At 37.6% G+C, this 20,964-nt stretch overlaps 3 protein-coding genes across 3 annotated transcripts; 2 read left to right on the forward strand and 1 right to left on the reverse strand.

Annotated features, from left to right (window-relative positions):
• Window positions 1–1,006: 1,006 nt before the first annotated feature.
• On the forward strand, window positions 1,007–5,373 carry LOC144643768 (serine/threonine/tyrosine-interacting-like protein 1). Its single transcript, XM_078503113.1, has one exon. It carries the CDS (start codon window positions 1,123–1,125, stop codon window positions 2,575–2,577), a length of 1,455 nt encoding a protein of 484 aa, XP_078359239.1. The 5' UTR covers window positions 1,007–1,122; the 3' UTR covers window positions 2,578–5,373.
• A 198-nt stretch (window positions 5,374–5,571) lies between these two features.
• LOC144643769 (isobutyryl-CoA dehydrogenase, mitochondrial-like) lies at window positions 5,572–13,209 on the forward strand. The gene is made up of 15 exons (XM_078503114.1): window positions 5,572–5,740; window positions 7,093–7,193; window positions 7,301–7,352; window positions 7,838–7,955; window positions 8,548–8,626; window positions 8,987–9,017; window positions 9,161–9,237; window positions 9,365–9,428; window positions 10,074–10,147; window positions 10,446–10,532; window positions 11,437–11,485; window positions 11,610–11,707; window positions 12,196–12,348; window positions 12,729–12,831; window positions 12,915–13,209. Exons 1-15 carry the CDS (start codon window positions 5,596–5,598, stop codon window positions 12,968–12,970), a joined length of 1,287 nt encoding a protein of 428 aa, XP_078359240.1. The 5' UTR covers window positions 5,572–5,595; the 3' UTR covers window positions 12,971–13,209.
• A 942-nt stretch (window positions 13,210–14,151) lies between these two features.
• Window positions 14,152–20,765, reverse strand: LOC144641898 (wee1-like protein kinase 1-B). Its single transcript, XM_078500913.1, has 15 exons — window positions 20,125–20,765; window positions 19,582–19,651; window positions 19,348–19,459; window positions 18,849–18,906; window positions 18,605–18,726; window positions 18,416–18,510; window positions 18,156–18,207; window positions 17,389–17,505; window positions 16,958–17,043; window positions 16,322–16,381; window positions 15,793–15,842; window positions 15,620–15,677; window positions 15,406–15,495; window positions 15,198–15,253; window positions 14,152–14,551 (listed from the first exon to the last, which is right to left on the reverse strand). The coding sequence occupies exons 1-15, from the start codon at window positions 20,628–20,630 to the stop codon at window positions 14,419–14,421; spliced, it is 1,665 nt and encodes a 554-aa protein (XP_078357039.1). The 5' UTR covers window positions 20,631–20,765; the 3' UTR covers window positions 14,152–14,418.
• Between the last annotated feature and the right edge of the window lie 199 nt (window positions 20,766–20,964).

A 20,964-nucleotide genomic window follows, 5' to 3' on the forward strand; every position in this document is an offset into this window, starting at 1 on the left:
GTTAGTTATGTGCGAATTGTAGTTCACATGTAACGGTCTGTCAGACGACTATTACGTATCTTTTTTCCGATATCCTCATTTCGGCCGCATCGTTTATGGTTTGTGCTTTTCATGGGTCAACGTTTTTTCAATCAGGTGTATATTTAACAATTATATATCCCATGGGCGCGCATTGGATATGAGATGGTAGCTAGATAGCCGACTTGGCGCTACGCGCCTCATTGGCTATAACTAAGAGAGGTTAAGCATGACACTTATTTTTCCCGCAATTGGCAAAAATTCAACTTCTGCCGTTTGACGTTCGTACGCGGAAATGAGTAGTTTTGTGTTTGTCGTGAATGTGGGATTTCCCCCTATTTTTATGAGGGATTAATTTTAGAATTCCATAAAAAGGTAACAATGAAAGGCAAGCTCGCGTTTGCCGTATAACGTCATGCTTAATCTCTCTTATCTCATATCCAACAAGCGCGAGTGGAATAATTGTTTTATTAAAAAACACTCAAAGAATTGCAAAATTTGAGCTCCCCCACTGTATTTGCTGATGCGTACACCTACCATTCAGTTTGTGGCCCATGGTATATGAGCTCATATGCCATGGCCTCACCCTGTAAACCAATCAAAACTCAGGAATTGCACTGATACCATATACCGCGGGTATTACAAGACCTCTCTATAAGAGAGGAATTGGAGGGGGTGAATTTCGAAAATACAGCGGACCGCCGATTACAAAATTGGTGCGGCCGTGCGTGATTCCGGGAAGCTCAGTAGACGAAGTTTGGATTTTGGTCGGTCTTCGTGTGTATGTTGGCGAAATGGTCGCAAAAACAAGCAATAAAATGAAGCTTCTTCAAAAATTGGCTTAAAAACAGCAACTGTCCAGACTGTCCGTCGCAGTGAAACTATACCAGACAGAATTTTTCATTTTGCTTCTCCCGCTAGGTTTTCACTTCACCCTACCCTGGCAAGAACCATTTGTTTTAGTTCCCAGTACTTCACGTCTAACCGAAAAGTCATGAAAGTAAACATGGCGTTCTTTTGTTGGTTTGTCGTTGCGCAAGTTGAATTCTTTTTCCAAACTTTTCGGAACTAGTTACTGTTGCGTTTGATCGTAGATCTTCAGTGATGGGAGCGTCCCTTACGCGAAGTCCAAGGCAGAAGTCCGAGAAAAAGGCGAAAAGAGATGTACCTTCGAGTCGATCCAAGGGGAGTGCGAAAGGTGTCAGAGGGAAAATGAAAGATGAACGGCGCGAGCAAGAAGAGGATACAGGACAAGAAGCTAAAGGAATGGAAAGAAAAGATAGCAAGAATTTTTGGATCTCCCACATAACAAGGAGAACCTCAAGAGATTCCATAAATGCTCAAACAGCAGTCAACCGCCAAACACCGCACTCGAAGCCTCCGCGGGAGGTTGGCCCTCAGGGGAAACAAAATGGCAGGCAAATTGAAGTGCTCTCAGGGCCAAACAAGAATAACAACGCGGAGAGCTTGAATGGGGCTACACTGAATGGTCAGCCGAGTGATAAACAAGGCAAGAACCTGGTCTTGAACGGTTTATCGGTTTCTGGTAAAGAAAATCAAGACATTCAAGACTTGAATTCCAGTGTTGTCCCGCAATCACCCGGTCTGCTACCTGGGCAAGCAAGCGGGAGCATTGATGCGTCAAATTTAATTTCGGCGAATGAACTGTATAACTATTTCTGGGACGGTGCAATACATTCCAGCATCTTTGATCCATCGTATCTTCTTGTTGTAGATGCTAGACCCAAAGCAGAGTACGATCGAGGCCATATTATTTTGGCGCGTTGTGCGGGTTCTTTATACAGTGACTTGGCAACGAACCCCATGTTTGGCTATGGGTACATGCAGGGGGGTGAGGAAGTTATTGCGAATCGTCTCAGCGAGTACACTCACGTTATAGTGTATGGAAACTCTGTCTCAGATACTAGAAATGATGATCTACCTGAAATTAAACTCATGAGAGAGCTTATGAATTATGAATTGGTAGAGCCTCTGTTCCTAGCTTCAGGATATGATAGTTTCAAACAGGTTTGGCCCTTCATGTGCACAACAAAGGAGCTGACCATTCGACATGATCATAAGGAAATCACCGTTTATCCCTCTCTCATTTTGGAAAACCAGATGTATTTAGGCCGAGGGGAGCAAGCGACCAATGCGAAGATAGTATCAGACCTGTGGCTCACACACGTCATCAACATTGGCAGTGAACACCCTTCGCCTTTCATCGATCGCATTCAGTATCTTAATATAAAGCTTGATGATAGTCCTTCCAGTGATCTAAAAATTTATTTCGCAAAGGCTTGTCAGTTTATTAGTGATGCCTTGTCAGTAGGTGGACGCATCCTTGTGCATTGCAATCTTGGTGTAAGCCGCAGCTCAACAATCGTCATTTCATACTTGATGAAATCCAGGCAGTGGACTCTTAAAGTGGCTCATGACTTTGTGAGGGATAGGAGGACATGCATTCGACCTAATCGTGGCTTTTTACAGCAACTGTCTGACTGGGAGCAAAGTATATTTGGACGGAAACACACTGATGCTGACGAGTTGTGGTTTTAGCTATGACAATGTACCATACATTAAAAGACTGACAACATGAGCTGGGCTGGCTGAGTTAGCCAGGCTGGCTCAGTATGGACGAGATCTCGGCACGTCTGTCAAATGCAGCAAAAAACAACTTTGTGATTACGACAGCTGGGCCAGCCATGTAAGCCGAGATTCCGGTATCGCAATGTTGGGATGAAAATTGTCCATGTAATCACGTTCACCGGGCCAGCATTAAATTTCTTTTTAGAGCACACTGCCGACCACAAAAATCAAAATTATACATTCTAGATAGTATTTAATAGTATTTAGAAACAATTCTAAGTAGAGGCAAAGCAGCTCATGTAGCTGCACAAGTGTGGAAAATGAAACACCAAATGGCTAGAAAAAGGTCATCACTCGATTCATTCTTCGTGCCAAAATCATTCCTGCTAAATTTAACCTGACATTCATGCCAAATCTAGTCCATCCTGGGCTGGCTTGGCTCATAAAATACTAGGCTGGAAGTCATCCCGGCAACCTGATGTAATCAGGCCCTCAATGTTCTATTTATGCTATTTATCAGACCAAAGAGTTTCCTCATAATTAAACTGTGGGGTTGTAGGTGACATTAGATAGTGGCTACTTCGATTTCTCATTAAATTTGGGGAAAATGATCTGTTTTATAGATGGCCCAACGCTGTTTCCATTGCCAAGAAAATTTTGTTGCTTTTAGAGAAAATATATTCATAAGCTGAAGTCAAAAGGTGCATTAGGTGTGTAAAGTTTTATCCATTTCACCCAAAATGACATGAAAAGTTATGAAGGTACTTGCACTAAGTTTACATCTGATACAACCTAGGTTGTGTTTGTCTAGTTTTTTGGTAATGAGGGCATAAAGCTGCTGTTCCTGTTGTCAATCAGTTGTTTTTAATATTTTGGTGTTTGCAAATATTTATATATGCAGAGCAGCTGAAATCTGATGTCTGTTACTCAGTCTGTTTGATGAATAATGCTGTGTTTAAATTTGATTTTGGTTTGAAATTGTTTGAAACAGTTTGCTAAATTGATTTTCCTTTGCCTTATCGGCATTTCTATAAATAAATATCTAGTTCAATTTGCTTTTAATGTCAACCCAAAAACACCACAACAGCGTAAATATTGTAAATATATTTATAACATGGGCTGAGAAATATTTCTGATGTTTGCATGCTGCTAGTAATATTTAATTGGTGTGCCAATCATAAGCAAACAACACTTTGATTTGTTTACAAAGATCAGATTTGAAAATATTTCAATTCAGTCGCAGGCTTTTTCAGTTTTCCTGGGAATCTCAGGCTTAAAAATAATGAATTTATACAAGTCAAATTAATATTTAATGATTACATGTATTTTTTTTTCTTGTCATGAATGTCTGGTTTCATACTTCTAGGATTGCTAGTCTAGTAAATTTCGTCCTTTATTTTTAGAAAAGAAGCTCTTCATTTAGTGACAGTGGTAATAAATAATTTTATTCATAACTTTAATTTACCTTTTCATAACAGATTCAGGAATGCAAATAAAGGGTGCTTTACAAAATCAGCAAAAATGTCAACAGGAAAGCATATTCTCTCTCGAAAAAAGTTTCAACAGTGAATAATCTAATAGCAACTACATTACTTAATGATTGCTTTTCTTTTTGTGTAATTACAAATTAACAAATAGAAAATGTGTAACTATATTACCAGTATATATAGTTACTTATTTTTCAATAAAAAATGACATAATTCAGTAATTTTATGTAGCTTTATGCAAACACTAAGTGATCGCTAATTGGAAACATAGACACTTGCAGGTAGTTTTTTCTAAGATTATGAATTTCCCCATAATCAAGTGTTTATGTAATTAACATAACAGATATAGTCATTTTACTCATAATTTAACACAATGCCAAATCATGTCTGCATAAATCTTTTCAGACATGCATTTGTATGACACCATGATTTTTGAAATATTTAATATTTAGTCCTTTAAATTAATTTAAGAGGTATTTAAAAATGGTAGCTAGTAAATATTTTTTTCCCCATGCCACTTAAGGAATGGCTTGATGATGTTTTCAAACAATCTCGGACATAAATTCCTGACTTTGCTTGTATATTTTATTTAGAGGTTGTAAATATTTTTCTTGTTAATTTGTATATTTATAAAACATTTGGGGTGTACCTTTTATTATCATGTAGACTGCAACACCCATGTAACATACATTAATTTTTTAGAAACAGACATGGCAGCAAAAACCCTGTTAAACATCTGCGATCAACTCTATCCTGGGTACCAGAGGGTTATTTTTTCTTTGCTTTGGTACCCAGGGTAGTCAAATTTTGGTTTGATGTAAAAAAAGTTGATAATGTGATAGACTTAACCACATGTAATGAACAACGGCATTGTATGTACTAAAGTATACTTGTGGTCATACTGTTAAGACTATATTTTGGTCTTGCAGTAACGATTCAGTGAAGAAGGCCAAAAACTCTTGGGTGTGTATTGCAGGTTGGCTTGTTGGCCAGAATTTAATTTATTGGTACTTTCATTGCTTAGCAATAGTTGTATGTCTGTGACTATGTAGGTATGTGATTTTGAAAATAATTTGAATTTTTATTAAAAGGAATACCATGCATTCAATTCAATTTGAAGCTGTATTCACTGTGTGCTTTACAAACAAAATCAAGTTTGCATATATTGTTCATTCAAAAATGTAGCTCTGGTTTTGTGGTTGAGGCTCTACTGGGAGGTCGGACCCTGTGCCTCTACCCAAAACTAGTATATTTTTGAAAAGAACCAAAGTTATGAACATTTAATAGTCATATACCTTTCCATGATTGATAAAGATTTTATCTTACTGTGCCTTTCGACAATTATTGTTAGATTCCCTGCTAAAATAAAACTCCACTGCAGCTGACATTCGGGTTGTCACGCAATGTAAGGCACAAGTGTTGCGTGACGACCCAAGCCCCTCTCCGCTTTCAGATGCGCTGGGAACCAGTCACAGAAGATCGCCAGGTTACAAAGGCAAACATGGCGAACAAATTTAGAGCGAGTTGGCAAAGTTTTGGTCCGTCATTTCTTCAAGGAATTCGACATCTTCGTGGAGTTACAGCTCAGAAATGGAAAACTCGTATAAGATATACAACATGCAGACATATGTCGTCCATCGTAGACCGTAAGTTTTCAAGTCAGCTTAGAAATAATCACCGATTGCCGTATGAGCAAATCGGTTTATAGGCTCTACCAGCCAGAGTAAGCTTTACCAGTTGCGGCAGATATAATGAAGTTTTTATTCTTGTAATTAATATAGTTTGCTTTAATTGCGTTTTAATAATTATTAGCAGCAAATTTATCTTCACAAAATGGAGATTCGAATAATTATAAAATATGTAAGCTGATGTAAGCTAATCTTGCGTAATACCGGCAGGTAGTGTTTATCAGCCTGGGTACTCAGGCCGCGCCTGACGTACCTAAAAATAAGTCTAAAGATGTTTTATGATTTTTAAAATTGCCTGCATTGGATCATTTCATTTTATATATGTACCACCCCCACCATCCCCCTCCCCCCTCATTCATCCCTCAATTGAGGAGTTAACTGTATTAAAACCTCTTTTATTAGAAGAATATTTTGAGAGAGTAGGATCCCCCACCCTCAGGAAAATCCCTTCAAAATGCCCATTTGGGATGGGGGGAGGCACCCTGTATATTTTTGGGTCGGGGTGTGCTGCTGGGAATTTGAAGCCCTTACCCTATACCAGACCATGTTCAGCTGATTTTTGCAACCCTATACTAGACTAGACGCTGAAAATTCCTACCCTATCCCAGACTTTTTTAAAACTGTATCACTATCAGTGTTTTAGTGGAAAACCATCTGTCAACAACAAAGCCTCTTTCCCTTCTGAGTTTCCGTATTCCTATCCTGGACTTAATTCTTCATACCACCAATCAGTTTCCCAGCAAATGCTACCCTTGTCTAGACCAAAACCCTCTGATTTCTGTACCCTATCCCAGACTAAATGCCTTGAAAACCATACCCTTCACAGCGGCACATACCTATATAGCCCCCCCCCCCCCCCCGGAATCCACACCCTATACATGAATGAGATTTTCCGAGAGTTTTCGAAAAATCATTTCTGAGGGGGTTCCTCTGGAGGCATCTTTTGATCTTTTAAATATTTCCAAAGGGTTGGGAAAAAGTTCACTCTCCCATGGATTTCCATGTTGCTCTCACACACCTCCCTTCACCTTGGATATTGAAGACCCTTTCTAGGGGAAGTAGTGCATGTATAAAAAGGCAATGGAATGGACTATATTTTCAAGCTAGCATTACACTTTATTTTAATTCCCATTTTGTTGTAGAATTATCGTCTTAAAATGCTACTGGACAGATCTGTTTTGCGGTTTGGTCAATTTTCCTCCCAGTGGCCTCAGTTCAGTGTGCAATTATATAATTTTTTACCAGTTAGAGTATAATTTTGCTATGTTAAATTTTTCACACAAAGTATGTACCAATAATGTATTTTGCAGCATCACTGGGTCTTACAGATGATGAAAGGGAGTTCCAGAGAGTGGCTTTAGATTTTGCTAAAAATGAACTTGCACCTGACATGCAAAAATGGGATCAGGAGGTTTGTGGCAAGAGTGTTCACATCGTCATGACTTGTTGGAAAGTTAGAAGTCCATTTAGTCTTCTTTTATTGAGACTTTTCTTACCAGTTTGTTGTCTCTATTTCAGGAGATATTTCCAGTAGATATTTTAAAGAGACTTGCAGGCCTGGGATTTGGAGGTAAAAATATGAATTATGCTGAGTTATCGTTTAGTCATATTCTTATTGCAAAAAGTAGGAAACTGATCTGCAATAAACCACCAATGGTTCCAAGATTGTTCAATCTTTGTACAAAGGTTTCTAGAACACTTCTGTTTGTAAGTGCTTCCTTCATTTAATACTGTTTTAGTTTTCTAACCATTTATTTATAACCAATTGTTCCAGGAGCAAAATCAATGGATCTGAAATTTATGGGAATTTTTTTCCCAAAATTTGGGTACCTTGCAAGGTTGTACTCTTTCCGGAAATTTTGGAAAACCACCCTTTTCTATTCAGCCTTTAGAAGTTTCTTGGGCCAGTATGGTCTGTTTTTTTTTTAAAGGAAACTACAACTTACTGATTTGTTGACTCTTTTTTGATTCGTTTTTCTGGTTCCAAATGTCACCATTATTTTCTATATTAATGGGTTTTTTTTATCAAGATCTTATTTTCAATGCCTTTTTCAGCTATTTATGCAAAAGAAGATTGTGGGGGCAGTGGACTCTCTAGATTAGAAGCATCTGTAATATTTGAAGCCCTTGCCACTGGATGTGTCAGCACCACAGCTTATCTCAGTATTCACAAGTGAGATTAACTATATTTTTTTCTTCGATAACAGGACGTGTTTTTTTTTTTTATATAAGAAAGGATCACAACCAGCCAAATCTCTCTACAGCCCCAGATCTGTGCTTTTAAATAATTTCTTTTAACTCCAAAAAGCTTAACTACACAGCTGATGGTCTATACTGTGCACCTGGGGGACTCGCACTTGAAAGGGTTGGAGATGCTCGTCGTCTTGCTTAGGGGTGTAAATTTCGGATTTGCGGTCTCGCTAAGAGTGTTCCAGGCAAAGCGCCAATATTTTGAGCCTATTGGTCTTGTTTAGGGTTGCACATGAAAAAATATACAAACATAAATTCTATTCTTAGATTTTTTGTTATCTTTTAGGGGTCAAGAAAAGCTTGAGCCACACCCAGATTGGCTCTCTTTTAGGTTTTTTTTTTCAAAATTTACGATGAGCAACCCCACCCATCTCATATAGGAGTCTCTCCCTGGGACTGTGGATTGTCTGATAGTTCTTATTAACCAGCCAGTCGGTCTCTATGGGAGAATCTTGACCTCGAACTAAATATTTTTTAATATTATCAATGAAATGTTGCTTATTGTTTCCACTCAGTATGGTTACCTGGATGGTTGATGAGTTTGGTTCTGAAGAACTCAGAAAAAAATATATTCCTGCATTAGCATCTATGGAGGTAAATGAAGTCACTTGATAGCTTCTTCATATTATTGTACTTTTTTATTTTTAATACTGGAATTTAACAGTGTCTACTTTCAGACTATGACTGTTACATAAGTCATTAATTGAAAGCAGAAGCAAGTAACAACTTGATACACTCTGCAAAGTTTGTGCAAAGTTTAGTTTTTGGACCACTGTCTGGTGGTGGAGGGGAAAAAGGGCACTGGAGCTGGTAATGCATACTTGTAGGTCACAGTTCATGTTCACTTATTAAACTTAGTCTATAACTATTACAAATTCATAAATTTTAGATTCAACCATGTCATTCACTGATTCAATATCCCTTAAATTTCACTGTATGTGTTATATTTTTCAGAAATTTGGATCTTATTGCTTAACAGAACCTGGTAAATGATACTATTTAACTTTTGGAAAAGGAAGTTGATAATTACAGTGTATTTATAAAGATTTACTTGGCACACATAACTTTTGTCATCATTCTAAAATATCGTATTATTAGAAAGTGTTTTTTTTTTTTTTACCTTAACAGGTAGTGGAAGTGATGCTGCTTCATTATCAACAACTGCCCGAAGAGATGGAGACTATTACATACTAAACGGCTCAAAGGTTTAATGTTATAATTAATATTATGTTATGTTTTTGCTTTGTCTATGTGACTGTACCTTTGAATTGATAGTTTATATCAGAAAGCCATTTTTTGATGAAAACTGATTATTCTTTACTTTCTTGCCAGGCGTTTATCAGTGGAGCTGGTGATACTGATCTTTACATTGTCATGGTCAGAACTGGACAACAAGGTGCTTAATAAATCATTATTATAAATAACAAGTCACTTGAACCAACTTTAGCTACACACCTGGGTCCAGTTGTTTAAAAAGTGGATTAACAACCAGATAAATTGCTATCCAGGGGATAAGTGTTAACAAAACATACTGCGCCATCCACTGGATAGTGATATATCCATCAGATAGTATTATCCACCCTTTGAACAACTGGGGCCTGTCTATCAGAGATGCTAGCATTGACCAACATTTTTTTTTTCTGAGTACCCGTATGCATGTGTCACTGACTGAAAAATCAACATAAAATAATTATCTTTTCACCAGGCTTAAAACATACCAAATCAGTATCATAATGTTGGACATTAGGAAAGTCACATAAATAACAATATACAACCCTCCAAGTTTAATTTTTTTCCTTAGTGGCCATTTGGCCACCGACTGCTCAAGTTTGGTTGCCAGTGAAAAATTTTAGTCGCTAAAATAAGCTCACGCTTTCAATCCCTCTTCTTAATTTCAGTCGCTAGGCTGACCACTTTAGTTTCAATTTAGTCGCCAGCTCCAAAATTTTAGTCGCTATGACGACTAAAATGGTCTTAACTTGGAGGGTTGTTTTAGCCGAAACAAGAATTATTTTCTGGAATGTTGCATATTTGTTTTTAGGTCCTAAAGGAATTTCAACAGTCATTGTCGAAAAAGGAACACCAGGACTGAGTTTTGGCAAAAAGGAGAAAAAGGTATGTTGCGAATAACCCTGATTGGCCGAAGACAGCATGGCACAGATCAGTGCAGCTTCTTAAATTTTCTGGCTCAGTTATAAATCGAACATGGGAAAAGGCAGGAAGGGTTGCAGCCATGTAACAGCCTACTGTCCCATTGGGGTCAGTAAGGGTTGGTGACTCAAACTAGGCTAAGAGTGTTTAGCTGGTGGTGCAGAGAGAAGTTTTAACTATGACACTTTATGCCTAATTATGGCAATGCTACAGCAAATAAAATGGTTAATATTGTTGCACTGATTGTGTTTTGCTGCTTCAGGTTGGATGGAATTCCCAACCAACAAGAGCAGTGATATTTGAGGATTGTAAAGTTCCTGTTGCTAACAGAGTTGGATATGAAGGACAGGTACATTGTGTGATCTCTACTTCTACAAGAATCTTCTAGAACACTGAGATTAATAATTAAATTAAAGTACCCTTTCAATTGGGGGGGGGGGGGGGGGGAATATAATCCCATCTCCCAGCTCAAATTTTACCCAAACATCATTTACCAGCCTATGTTTTGCATGATTTCCAGTTCCATATACCCAAACCCCTTTTTTCCAGTGAAAAAATAGGCAAATCCCAGTGCCCATGTTACCCCTCCAAGCCCCTCATAAACAAGATGGTGTTGTCTACAAAATTCCATGTGAGTGTGGCAAAGTATTAGGGGAAACAGAGAGAGCCCTGCAAGACAGGATAAAAGAACACGACAGAGACATATGGCTCACTCATACACAAACCTCCACAGTTTCAGAGCACGCAAACGAAATGGGGCATCTTTCTTTATGGATTAAAGTCAATTTTATCAATCATGACCCTCACCGATACACACGCAGCGTCAAAGATGCTATCCACTAAGACTTCCTCTTAATAACATCACTAGAGACAGTGGAATTGAAATTCCTGAAGCATGGATATGGAAAACATAACAGCCATTCAACCACAAAGCAGACATCTGAGGGAACAACATCTGTTAGTCGGAATAATAATAAGGATAAAAAATCACCAATAGCGACACTTAAACAATTAACCTCATCGCCTGATGAAGACTAGCAGTATTGCAGTCGAAAGGTCGTCATCTACATCTCAAAGTGATGCTATCGTGAGACAAATGAAATATACCTTAATTCCTAATGTACATGGACTTTGGGAAGCTTCTAACAATCATCACTTGTTGCTATAGCTGTCAAAACAGTGCAGGTTCATTAGCAAGTTTTTGTTTTTAACAAAAGCATTTTTATTGTTATACCTTTGCATATCTAATCTAGGGTTTCAGAATAGCAATGTATGGACTGAATGGTGGTCGTATTAATATTGGTAAGTATCAGAATCGATAACCAGTGCTCTGTTTTAGTGTTGGAGAAAAACAAACCATTGGTGCACTTTGGCATACATCTTCAGTGTGATGTTCTAAAAAACCAATAATTGATGTTTGTTTCAGCATCATGCTCATTAGGAGCAGCACAAGCATCCATTGAACAGGCAGCTGAACACACTAAAGTGCGGAAACAGTTTGACAGTCCCCTTGCAGACAACCAGGTACATGAAACAGTAACAGTAACTTCAGTGTTCAATGTTATTTTTGTTCTTTCAATTGAAAATAGTTTGAGAGTTTTCTGCTGACTCATTTTATTACAGTTCAGAGATGTTGCTAAGGGCTGGCTGCTGGCTAATTTAACAGGCTGAAATAGAACTTAAATCTGGTTGAAATTTAACATGAAAACAAAGATTTGAGTAAACTTTTAGAGCTACCAAGGCCAGAAAAGCCAGCTGGGCTTGTTGTCGAGCCGGCTAAGTGTTTTCTTAGTTACATCCCTGACAGTTGCAATGAATTTGTATTACAACTTTTTTAACTGTGAAGCAATTGACTTAACATATACTGGTATATCAAATTGCACCTTCCAAACTAAAGAAGTATTGATTGCACAATTTTTGAACATTTATAATAAATATAGAATAAAGTACATCCCTGACGCATGTAATGGTCTTTATAACCACTGACAACATTTGCAATTTTTTTTGTTCAGCACATCCAGTTCAAACTGGCTGACATGGCAACTGCTCTAGTAACATCACGGTTGATTGTGCGTCAAGCTGCCCGTGCTTTGGACGCCAAGTCACCAGAGGCTCCCACGCTTTGTTCCATGGCAAAAATGTTTGCAACAGATCAATGTTTTCAGGTTTGTTTTTTCTTCAACTTCCTTTCCATAAATCCTTTATTTACGCCAAACCAGTTGAGCAAGTCACACAACCTTAGCTAGACCATGACAAAGGTAGTTTACTTTTGAGTCAGACATTTTTTTTTTCAAAACTATCAACAACTTTTCTTCTTTGTGGGAACCAGGCTTGACTCTGTTGCATTGTAGCTACATGTATATCATGTTCATGTTTCTCAATAAGCCCTGTCTAGAATAATTATTATTGTGGCTTAGAATGTCGGCGAAATATCCATCAACCACTTTACTCTCCAGTGGTAACTTCTAGGTACAATGTGTTTCACCATTAGATGCTGCTGCAGATAAGATAAACTTTATTTAGTTAGTTAATGCGCTATTTTCAGGTTTGCAATGATGCTCTCCAGCTCCATGGAGGGTATGGCTACCTTAAGGATTATGCCGTTCAACAGTACATGAGGGACTGTAGAGTCCATCAGATTCTAGAAGGTAAGCAACAAAAGTGTACTTACCATACCCTTTGAATATCCATCAAATCAAATCAACTGTCTCGTCTCTCTTTTTTCTTTCAGGAACCAATGAAGTCATGCGATTAATAATTTCCAGGAACCTCCTGCAAAACAGCTGACATTCCATGCTATAAATAGTAAATTATGACGCAGGGTGAAATATTAATAGTACTGTTTTCTAATACAAATTGTACATTGTGAAGCTTCTAATTTGGTCTTGTCTTGCATAACATGGTCCACGACAACATATTTTTTTTGGGCATGTACATGTAGTTTTCAAAGTAAGTGGTTTCCAATTTGAAATTCTGGTATTTAACTGCAGTTGAAGCTCATTGTTGGTAATACATAGAATTCAAGGTGCGTCTATTTCGCATTAGTATAATGTTTACTGTCTAGTGTCCGAAGTAAATTATGAGGAATCTGATGTTGCGATGACTAAACGTCTTTTAGGGAGGTTCAACTGTAAGAAATAAATTATACTTTATCCAAAAGTGGGACAATTCTAGGACATGTAAATAATTTTGAATTTCTCAAGCTGGACAGAGAAATAAAAAAGTCAATAATACAACTCCTCTTCTTTGTTATAATTATTTATGTTGTGGTACCTGCCAGTGGTGCTTGCAAGCAGTTTTTTGCGCTACTCCCCTAGGATAGTCAACTACACTTCTTGTTACACAACACTCCTTTTAGTTTGTGAGAGGAGCTTAACCCTAAAAATGTCTGCGTCAGGATTTGAAAAAGGACATCCAAAACTTTCAATTTATACAAAGCAACATTGAGAAAATATAGGTTTAAAGTTGTTGTACACAGGAACACCCATCTGGCTAAAAGCCTGATTTTCTGGCACAAAAGCAGAGATCAAACCAATACAGCATCCATAGCAGTCAACCCTTTGCAAGATACAAGGCCTGTCAAGAAAAATAACTGTGATGGAAAGAGTCTAGAAGTGTGACAGTCCATGATGGTCAGTCCTGAATATGACTGTTGTTGGTTATTGCACTTCTTTCAGTACTGCAGCAAGTGTACCCTTTCCATTGACCCATTTGATTTAAACTGAATCTGTGATTAACAAGTTTAAAAGTATTTGTACCAAGATACTCTAATATATGGCCAAGCTCCTACAAGTCTCTGGTGGGTCAGGGATGGCCGAAAAAGATTTTTTTGTTTCTTTTTGTTGAGTAGCATGTGTGACTGTCACACATGCTACTCTCTCTTTCTTGTATATTTATTAATCTTAATAAACGAACCAAACCTTTGGGTCTGCAAGGACTACAGACCAGGACAAAAACCATATACACAATTTCTTTAAAAAACTGTTTATTGAATATCACCAAAAAAATAGCCCATTTATATACAAATCATTTTATTAATTTTAAAATTTTTAGATTTTGATATAAAACCCTGTATAAAATGTTTAAAAGTATCCTAAATGTATTTAAAAACTAGTCAAAGTTACAACATGGTCAAATTTCATGGTAAATTTTGAAAATACTGTTAAAAACAGTAACACATTCTGATTGTGAAAACAAGGAACTATTTACAACAATGAACATTAAACTCCATACATTTACATGATTACACTTAAACTCATGCTTCTGTTCACTTTCTGTCCTATTACTCTAGAATTGCGGGCTTGAGTCCCTAGTCCTATTTTGGGTCTTGGAGGGTTATTTTGTTGTACTCTTGCCTCTTTCAGCTCCCTAAAAAAAGGCCAGATGTTTATCATTAGTTTGATTATTTTGAGAACTTGGTGGGGTTTCACTTACATTGTAGTTTGTTTGACTGGTTTTCTTGCAACAGTTTATCTCTCAAGATCCTCTGAACAAACCAAAATTGATAAAAAATTATATCACTAGCATACATGTAGGGTTTGATATCATTACTAGTTTTCGAAGGAATAAATCTTCGTTTGCTGCATGGCACTTGTTTGTTGTGATAATTGAGAAAAAAACGTTATTTTATGTACCAAGTTCAAATTCATCTGGTTTAGCCCTTCATCAGTGGTAAAAAATCATTACGCAGCTAGCCTAAGGCTAGAAAATATTATAACCGATGAATTTTAAGGGCTTACCGTATACCAAATCTAGTGGCTGGTACAAAATTTTGAAACATCGACCAGTACTGTAAAATTCCGAAAAATAATAAGCCCTGGGCTTACATCTGCTCAATGTCTCTTATCAGTGTGCTAATTTTCCGGGAGGGCTTATATACAATGGAGGGAGGAGGAATGGAAATTTGCATTATAAAAATGTTTGGGTTTATATTTGGAAGGGAAGATAACACTGATAGTGATGTTGGTAACTTTGACAAAATGACGCATTGACAGGGAAGGAGAATTCACCATACCTTGAAAGGACTTCATTTTTGAATTTCTCTGCATTCAGTTCCTTCCTTAGCTGGGCCTGTAAGATTGATGAGTGAATTCAGAGCATTTAGCATAACTTATTTCTGCCACATTTATGAATAAACTAATGTAAAATTAATATTAGATCTATTATTGTCTGGAGGTTTAGCTGACACTGTTGCAATGGTAAGGTAGAGCCATGCAATGTACCTTGGATTTTGCTGCAAGTGGACATAAAACTGGGTGCTGTTTCAAGGCTGTTGCAGAGGGTCTGTTATTTGGCACAGGATCAACCATCAGCTGTAAAACATAAGTTGCAATTATTTGTTAATGTTTTGTTCTGATCACTCTTTCTAATAATGGTGAAATCATCAGTTAACTGTTGTACATAATGTACGACATTTTAATTTGCATCATGACTAACCTTCAAAAGTGAGTTCATTTCATTTGAGATATGTTCCAGGTTTTGTAGATTTCCTCTCCTAAAGGGAGAAAGATCAAACACAATGAATTTAGTGCTGTCTTTAAGAATGTTAAAAAATGCAGATCATAAAACTAAAAATTAAATTATTATACAATTTAGTAACAGCTTCAGACCTGATTTCATGCCATTTCTCTCCATTCTTTGGAAGTTCTGGTCCTCCACCCTATAGTGAATTAGACAAAAAACACGGGTTACTTCTTAGATTTTCATAAGGGTCCATCATGTTCATTCCATCCATTTCTTAGAAGACCAAACAACAGTCACTGCAAAATATCTTTGGTTAACCAACATAGGATGCAGTTTATTTGAAACAGCTTTTTTCAGTTTTTTCTCTTTCTTTTTGTTTTCGGTTTTGTGATTTGTGTTGTATTTGTGCAATGACAATGGAAACTACAAACTGTAGAAGTGACTGTGCATTGTTTTCAAAATGACATCATGAACAAGTTATATTTTGGGCATGCTAGTCTTGAAGAGAAATTTTACAAATGCATATTAGGCTTTCAACCACTTTTACCGGAAAGACTGATTTTTGTGGCTTTCTGAGGGAAGTGTGCTCGCAACATCATGAACATGGCCTGATTCTTATATTATATAACTTACTTTTCTTTGTTATACTATGTGAAGTTATAAGGTGATACTCACAGCCAAATATACAGTCAATGCTAAAGCAAAAATGTCAGCTTTGGGTAATGCAGAGTAGTCCTGAAATAATACAGTTCAAAATACATTTACAATACATTAGTTAACATGTACCACTGATATATCAGTCTGTGAAGGACACTGTCGCATTGCTCACCACTGCTACTGGTGACAAGAAGCGGCTGCTGTCACAGCTATCGAGGCGCGCTTTTAATACATGACTTGTGTTTCACTGCTTTTTGACTATTAATTTATTTTTCCACGAAAAAAAGTTATTTTTAACAAAGGGAGAGGGAGAGCACTGGACTCGAAATCCGAAGGTCGCAGGTTCGAGTCCCGTTCTGACCACTAGCTGGTGTTGTTCTTGGTGGTCCTGAGTTCAACTCCTCAGCTACATTTGTAAATAGCCAACTGGCCTGCCTCCTGCCAGTTGGGATGTTTAACCATGTTATGTTTATTTAAAATATTTGTTTCAGTGTTTGTCCACATTGGCCCTGAAAAGCCCTGTTGGGGAATGGTCAATTAAGTAATTATTTATTTATTTATTTATTACACTGTAATGGCAATGTTTTGGTAGCATGCTGATGATAGCCACATAGATTTCTAGGTTATGGGTTAATGTTTATTAACTTTACTTACCTCTTGTAGTATTTCATTTGGTAAAAATCTACAATCGCCTTCTTCCACTTGTGGATTACTTATTGAAGTCACATGACCCAAGTCACCTATGGGAAAAAACAAGACAATTTAATTGCTACTTTCATAGAAGTTTGCTCTCATTGTCGTAAAGGAATTGCTGCAATTACAAAATGTACGAACACTTGATTTGTCTGACTTGTTAATTGTGCCCAACCAATATGACAGTAGATGGGTTTGTGATTTATTAATCTTTCTGAAATCTAATTGGCTTTCCCTCCTGACACAATAACTTTTCACAATGAATAACCTGGTGTCATACAGGGCAAAAGTGTTGATTTTAGTAACCAATATTTTTCTACCTGGCAGAATAATATTGTTAAATTCCTAATTATTATAAACACTCATCAGCAAAACTCAAATTTTCACAGTACCTATTTTGTAAAGTGGCATTCTTTTCCGTGGTCCAGGAGTATCATTTTCGTCAAATCCTTCATCGCCACTGTTTTGACATTCATCTACATCTGTGTTATAGCTTATAAAGATATTCCCTGAAATGTGAAAAAAGTACACTTGACTACTGATCAGAAAAAAAGAAACGAAGAAAAAAAATCAGACATACCGTATTTACTTGAATAAGCACCACAGGCTTATTGAATTTTTCATGCCTCAAGTGTGGCGCTAATATTCAAGGGCGGCGCTTATGTAAAATTTGGACACCTTAAAGAATCTTATCTTTTTACGGTAATTAAAAATAGAGTCTTTTGATTGTCAGTATTCGTCTCTTGCTGAAGAGAGAAGTGGCGCTAACTGCCCTTGCAAAGTTCGCGCCCTTCCTAACATTTACGCAACTACGTATTGTAAGAATGTTGGATAGAAAACTAATGGGCGAGCGGTGAAACAATCACTTTGAACTGTAAACATCGCTTTTGATGGAAAGAATGTCCAAGTTTGTTTTAGAGTTGTTTGTAGTGCTGTTTTTACTTAAATGGAATTCCTCAAATAAGCGCCGCATTGGGACTGCTGCGCCTATTATCTTTTTTGTCCCAAATGTGGCGCTTATTTGGGGGCGGCGCTTATTCGGGGGGAGGGGGGCTTATTCGAGTAAATACAGTACCCGAGTGATTAACAAACAAGCCAAGATTGTGTGCAGGGAACTGCCAAAAAATGTGAAAAAGAATTACATGGAAGTTTAGCTTACCAGGTTTCATGTCCATATGAACCAAACCTAAAGAATGGATATACTTTAAACCCTACATGTACAAAATAAAAAAAAATGCAATCAGAACAATACAGCTGTAATTGAATTATGCCACATCAAACAATGTATGATTATATTGGGAAAAATGTTTACAGAATGGCACCAGTTTCTTCTGAAGGGTTTTACATTCAAGGGCATAAAAGGTACCGGTACTTAGCCAAGGCCATGTACAGCATATTATTGTTATATAATATGATCACCTCAGCTAGTTGAATAAGAAGTTGTTTTAATTCTCCCTCTGCCATAACTTCATTTGTTTTACTATTCCTTTCAATTAACTCAGCCAGACTGCCCCCTGGGAAAAAATAACAATATGCTATCAGCATGCATTCAAGAACAAACGATCATAAAAGATGAGATTCTACTTTCACAAGTTACATCTTCCAAACCTTCACAGTATTCATTCTGTATTAACATGTGTCCATCTTCTGCCCATGCAGAGTAATATCGAACGACGTGAGGATTTTTGCCTAGGACAGCATGGGCGTATACCTCACGCATAGCATTTTGCCTGTAAACAAAAGACAACATAAATTAGTACCTTAGTTAGTAATAGAACCAATAACAAATTTAAAACACTGCAGGTCAGTGAGAAAAAGAAACAACACATTTTTTGTTTATAATAATACTTACTCATCAATAGAGCCTGCTACTGGTTTCAGTGACCGCTTTAGTGCATAGACGCATCCATCTGAAATAAAAAGAAGACAACCTATTTAGCTGCAAACTTTCAGCTTAGGGATAGGATGTAGTGCACACTACTGGTCTGATAACTCATTCCACCCAGACATACATGGAGAACAAGACAACAACAACGTGTTACCAAACCATACACTTCTTGGGTAACTTTAATGTTTTGGTAATGCTTTGTAAGTTAAAAAAAAAGTGTTCAGTATTGTGGGTGAGATTGTGAGGGTGAGAGCGGGATTCCTAAGGTGGCCGCAACCGGGAGAAAAAGAGAAATCGCAACATGAGCAAGGAAGAAAAAAGAAGAGAACCGCTACAGGAAAGGGGGTGGCAGGAGTAAAAGGTTCGGGAACCGGGAGGTTCAAACCCCCCATGTCCCCCTCCACAACATTGCATACCACTTCCTTTGTTTTGGCCAGGAATACTATAAGTTACAAGTACTCACCCAATCTATTGACGCATTTATGAACAGAGCCAAACTGTCCAGATCCTATAGTGCTTATTTCAGCAAACTCTGCATTGTAACGAGATATGTTGCTCTCATGGAGTGCAAGTTTCTGGGAAACGAATAGAATATAAAAGTTAGCATGTTAACATTATTGCTTTATAATAATTATTCTTGCAGTACACATCAAAACTCAATATTATAAAAACCTCATACAGATGGCTGCCTGCCTACCTTAGCTGGGTTTCCAAATATGTCATCATCCATGTCATCGTCATCATTATCATTACAAATTGAACCATTTCTAACAGAGAAAATTTGCAAATTAATTATAACCAAGACATTCTCACATGAGGCAATCAGCTGCAGTAAGGTCCTAAGAAGGTGGCTACTAATAAAATATTTGTAGTAAAGTACGAAAATAATTATTTCATTGTGCTGAGGCTGGAATTGACTGTTTCAAAAAGATCAAGTTCAAAATGTCATATTCTTTGGTAGTTGCTGATCTGCCTGGGAAAGGATGACAAATTGGATTACTGTAAATTAGGCATGCCCCGTTTATTTAATTACCGTTTCAAAATAAATTTGAGTTTACATGCGTAGCCTTGCAACAACCTCTTTTGTATTAAATGCAAAAGTTTTCATTCATGTCGAGTCTAAACAATACTTTTTGTCAAGATTTACTATTAAGAAAGTAGTACACAACATTCTGAGCTCAAGCATTTGTACAACGTTGTAAACATATAAAATTAATAAAAAACGATTTCGATGACTTACCCTCCCTCGCCATTTCTTGTTCGTTTTGCACCTATAGCCGAAGCGTCCGGGGTAAACGGGTTGACGTTTGCGGTCACTTGGCGCGATCGCGGCCCCATTCGAGGCTCACTTTCAAATCCACGTCCCTTCAGCAAACCACGGCGTAATCTCGACACAGGTCTTTTAAAATCTATCGTGCGATTCACTGCAGACGAACGCTCCAGTAAGCTTTTAGGTGTTTGCGGCGAGTCGAACAAGCGAAGCGCTCCAAGCGAGGGCGGCGATAGAGGCGGGGAGGTAGGTCCGTTCATTTCACTTTTCACTGGCGATTCATCCGACATGCAATCTCTAAAAGGACTTGAAAAGCCAAGATCCCAACCTTCGTCCATGAATTCTGGCGACATTGGTTCCACGTCTCGTGAAGAACTGTCGTTGCTGTTTGACTCTGTCGAAGACCTGTCCATTCCACAGTCGGTTTCTTCGAGCACGAATGGAAGGCGTCCCAATCGAGATTTTATGAATGCCATCGAAGCAGGCTGTAATAAAATTACCCAAGTACGTTCCAAGAACTATTTCGACTTAAAAACTGAGCAAAATGCTACTAAAATCCAAGTACGAGCGAATACTAGTAGTGCGAGTGAAGGAGTATTCATTTGAATGAAATCAGCAAGCTTGTGAAATTTACAACGGTGCTACAAACAAATGTTTGATCGAGCCAATCAGAAGCCTTCAAGTCACGTGCCTTACCGAATTTGGCGGGAAACGGTTATTCATTGACCTACCCTCCCCCGCTGCGTTATGAAAGATTCATGTTGAAAAGAAAAAAAGAAATAGAAAATATTTTTGATTTTTTTATTGTCT

Source organism: Oculina patagonica, chromosome 2, assembly GCF_052425735.1.
Source record: "Oculina patagonica isolate OP01 chromosome 2, crgOcupat, whole genome shotgun sequence".
In the NCBI taxonomy this organism is placed as follows: Eukaryota; Metazoa; Cnidaria; class Anthozoa; order Scleractinia; family Oculinidae; genus Oculina; species Oculina patagonica.

Bases quoted from the DNA above. Each gene is read 5' to 3' on its own strand.
- LOC144643768 (XM_078503113.1), top strand. From the start codon at position 1,123: ATGGGAGCGTCCCTTACGCGAAGTCCAAGGCAGAAGTCCGAGAAAAAG.
- LOC144643769 (XM_078503114.1), top strand. From the start codon at position 5,596: ATGGCGAACAAATTTAGAGCGAGTTGGCAAAGTTTTGGTCCGTCATTT. The intron at 7,353-7,837 runs GTAAAAATATGA...TGCCTTTTTCAG, and splicing joins TGCAGGCCTGGGATTTGGAG to CTATTTATGCAAAAGAAGAT. The intron at 12,832-12,914 runs GTAAGCAACAAA...TTTTTCTTTCAG, and splicing joins AGTCCATCAGATTCTAGAAG to GAACCAATGAAGTCATGCGA.
- LOC144641898 (XM_078500913.1), bottom strand. From the start codon at position 20,630: ATGGCATTCATAAAATCTCGATTGGGACGCCTTCCATTCGTGCTCGAA. The intron at 17,506-18,155 runs GTAAGCTAAACT...TTCACATTTCAG, and splicing joins TCATATGGACATGAAACCTG to GGAATATCTTTATAAGCTAT. The intron at 17,044-17,388 runs GTACTGTGAAAA...TTTTTCCCATAG, and splicing joins AATGCCACTTTACAAAATAG to GTGACTTGGGTCATGTGACT.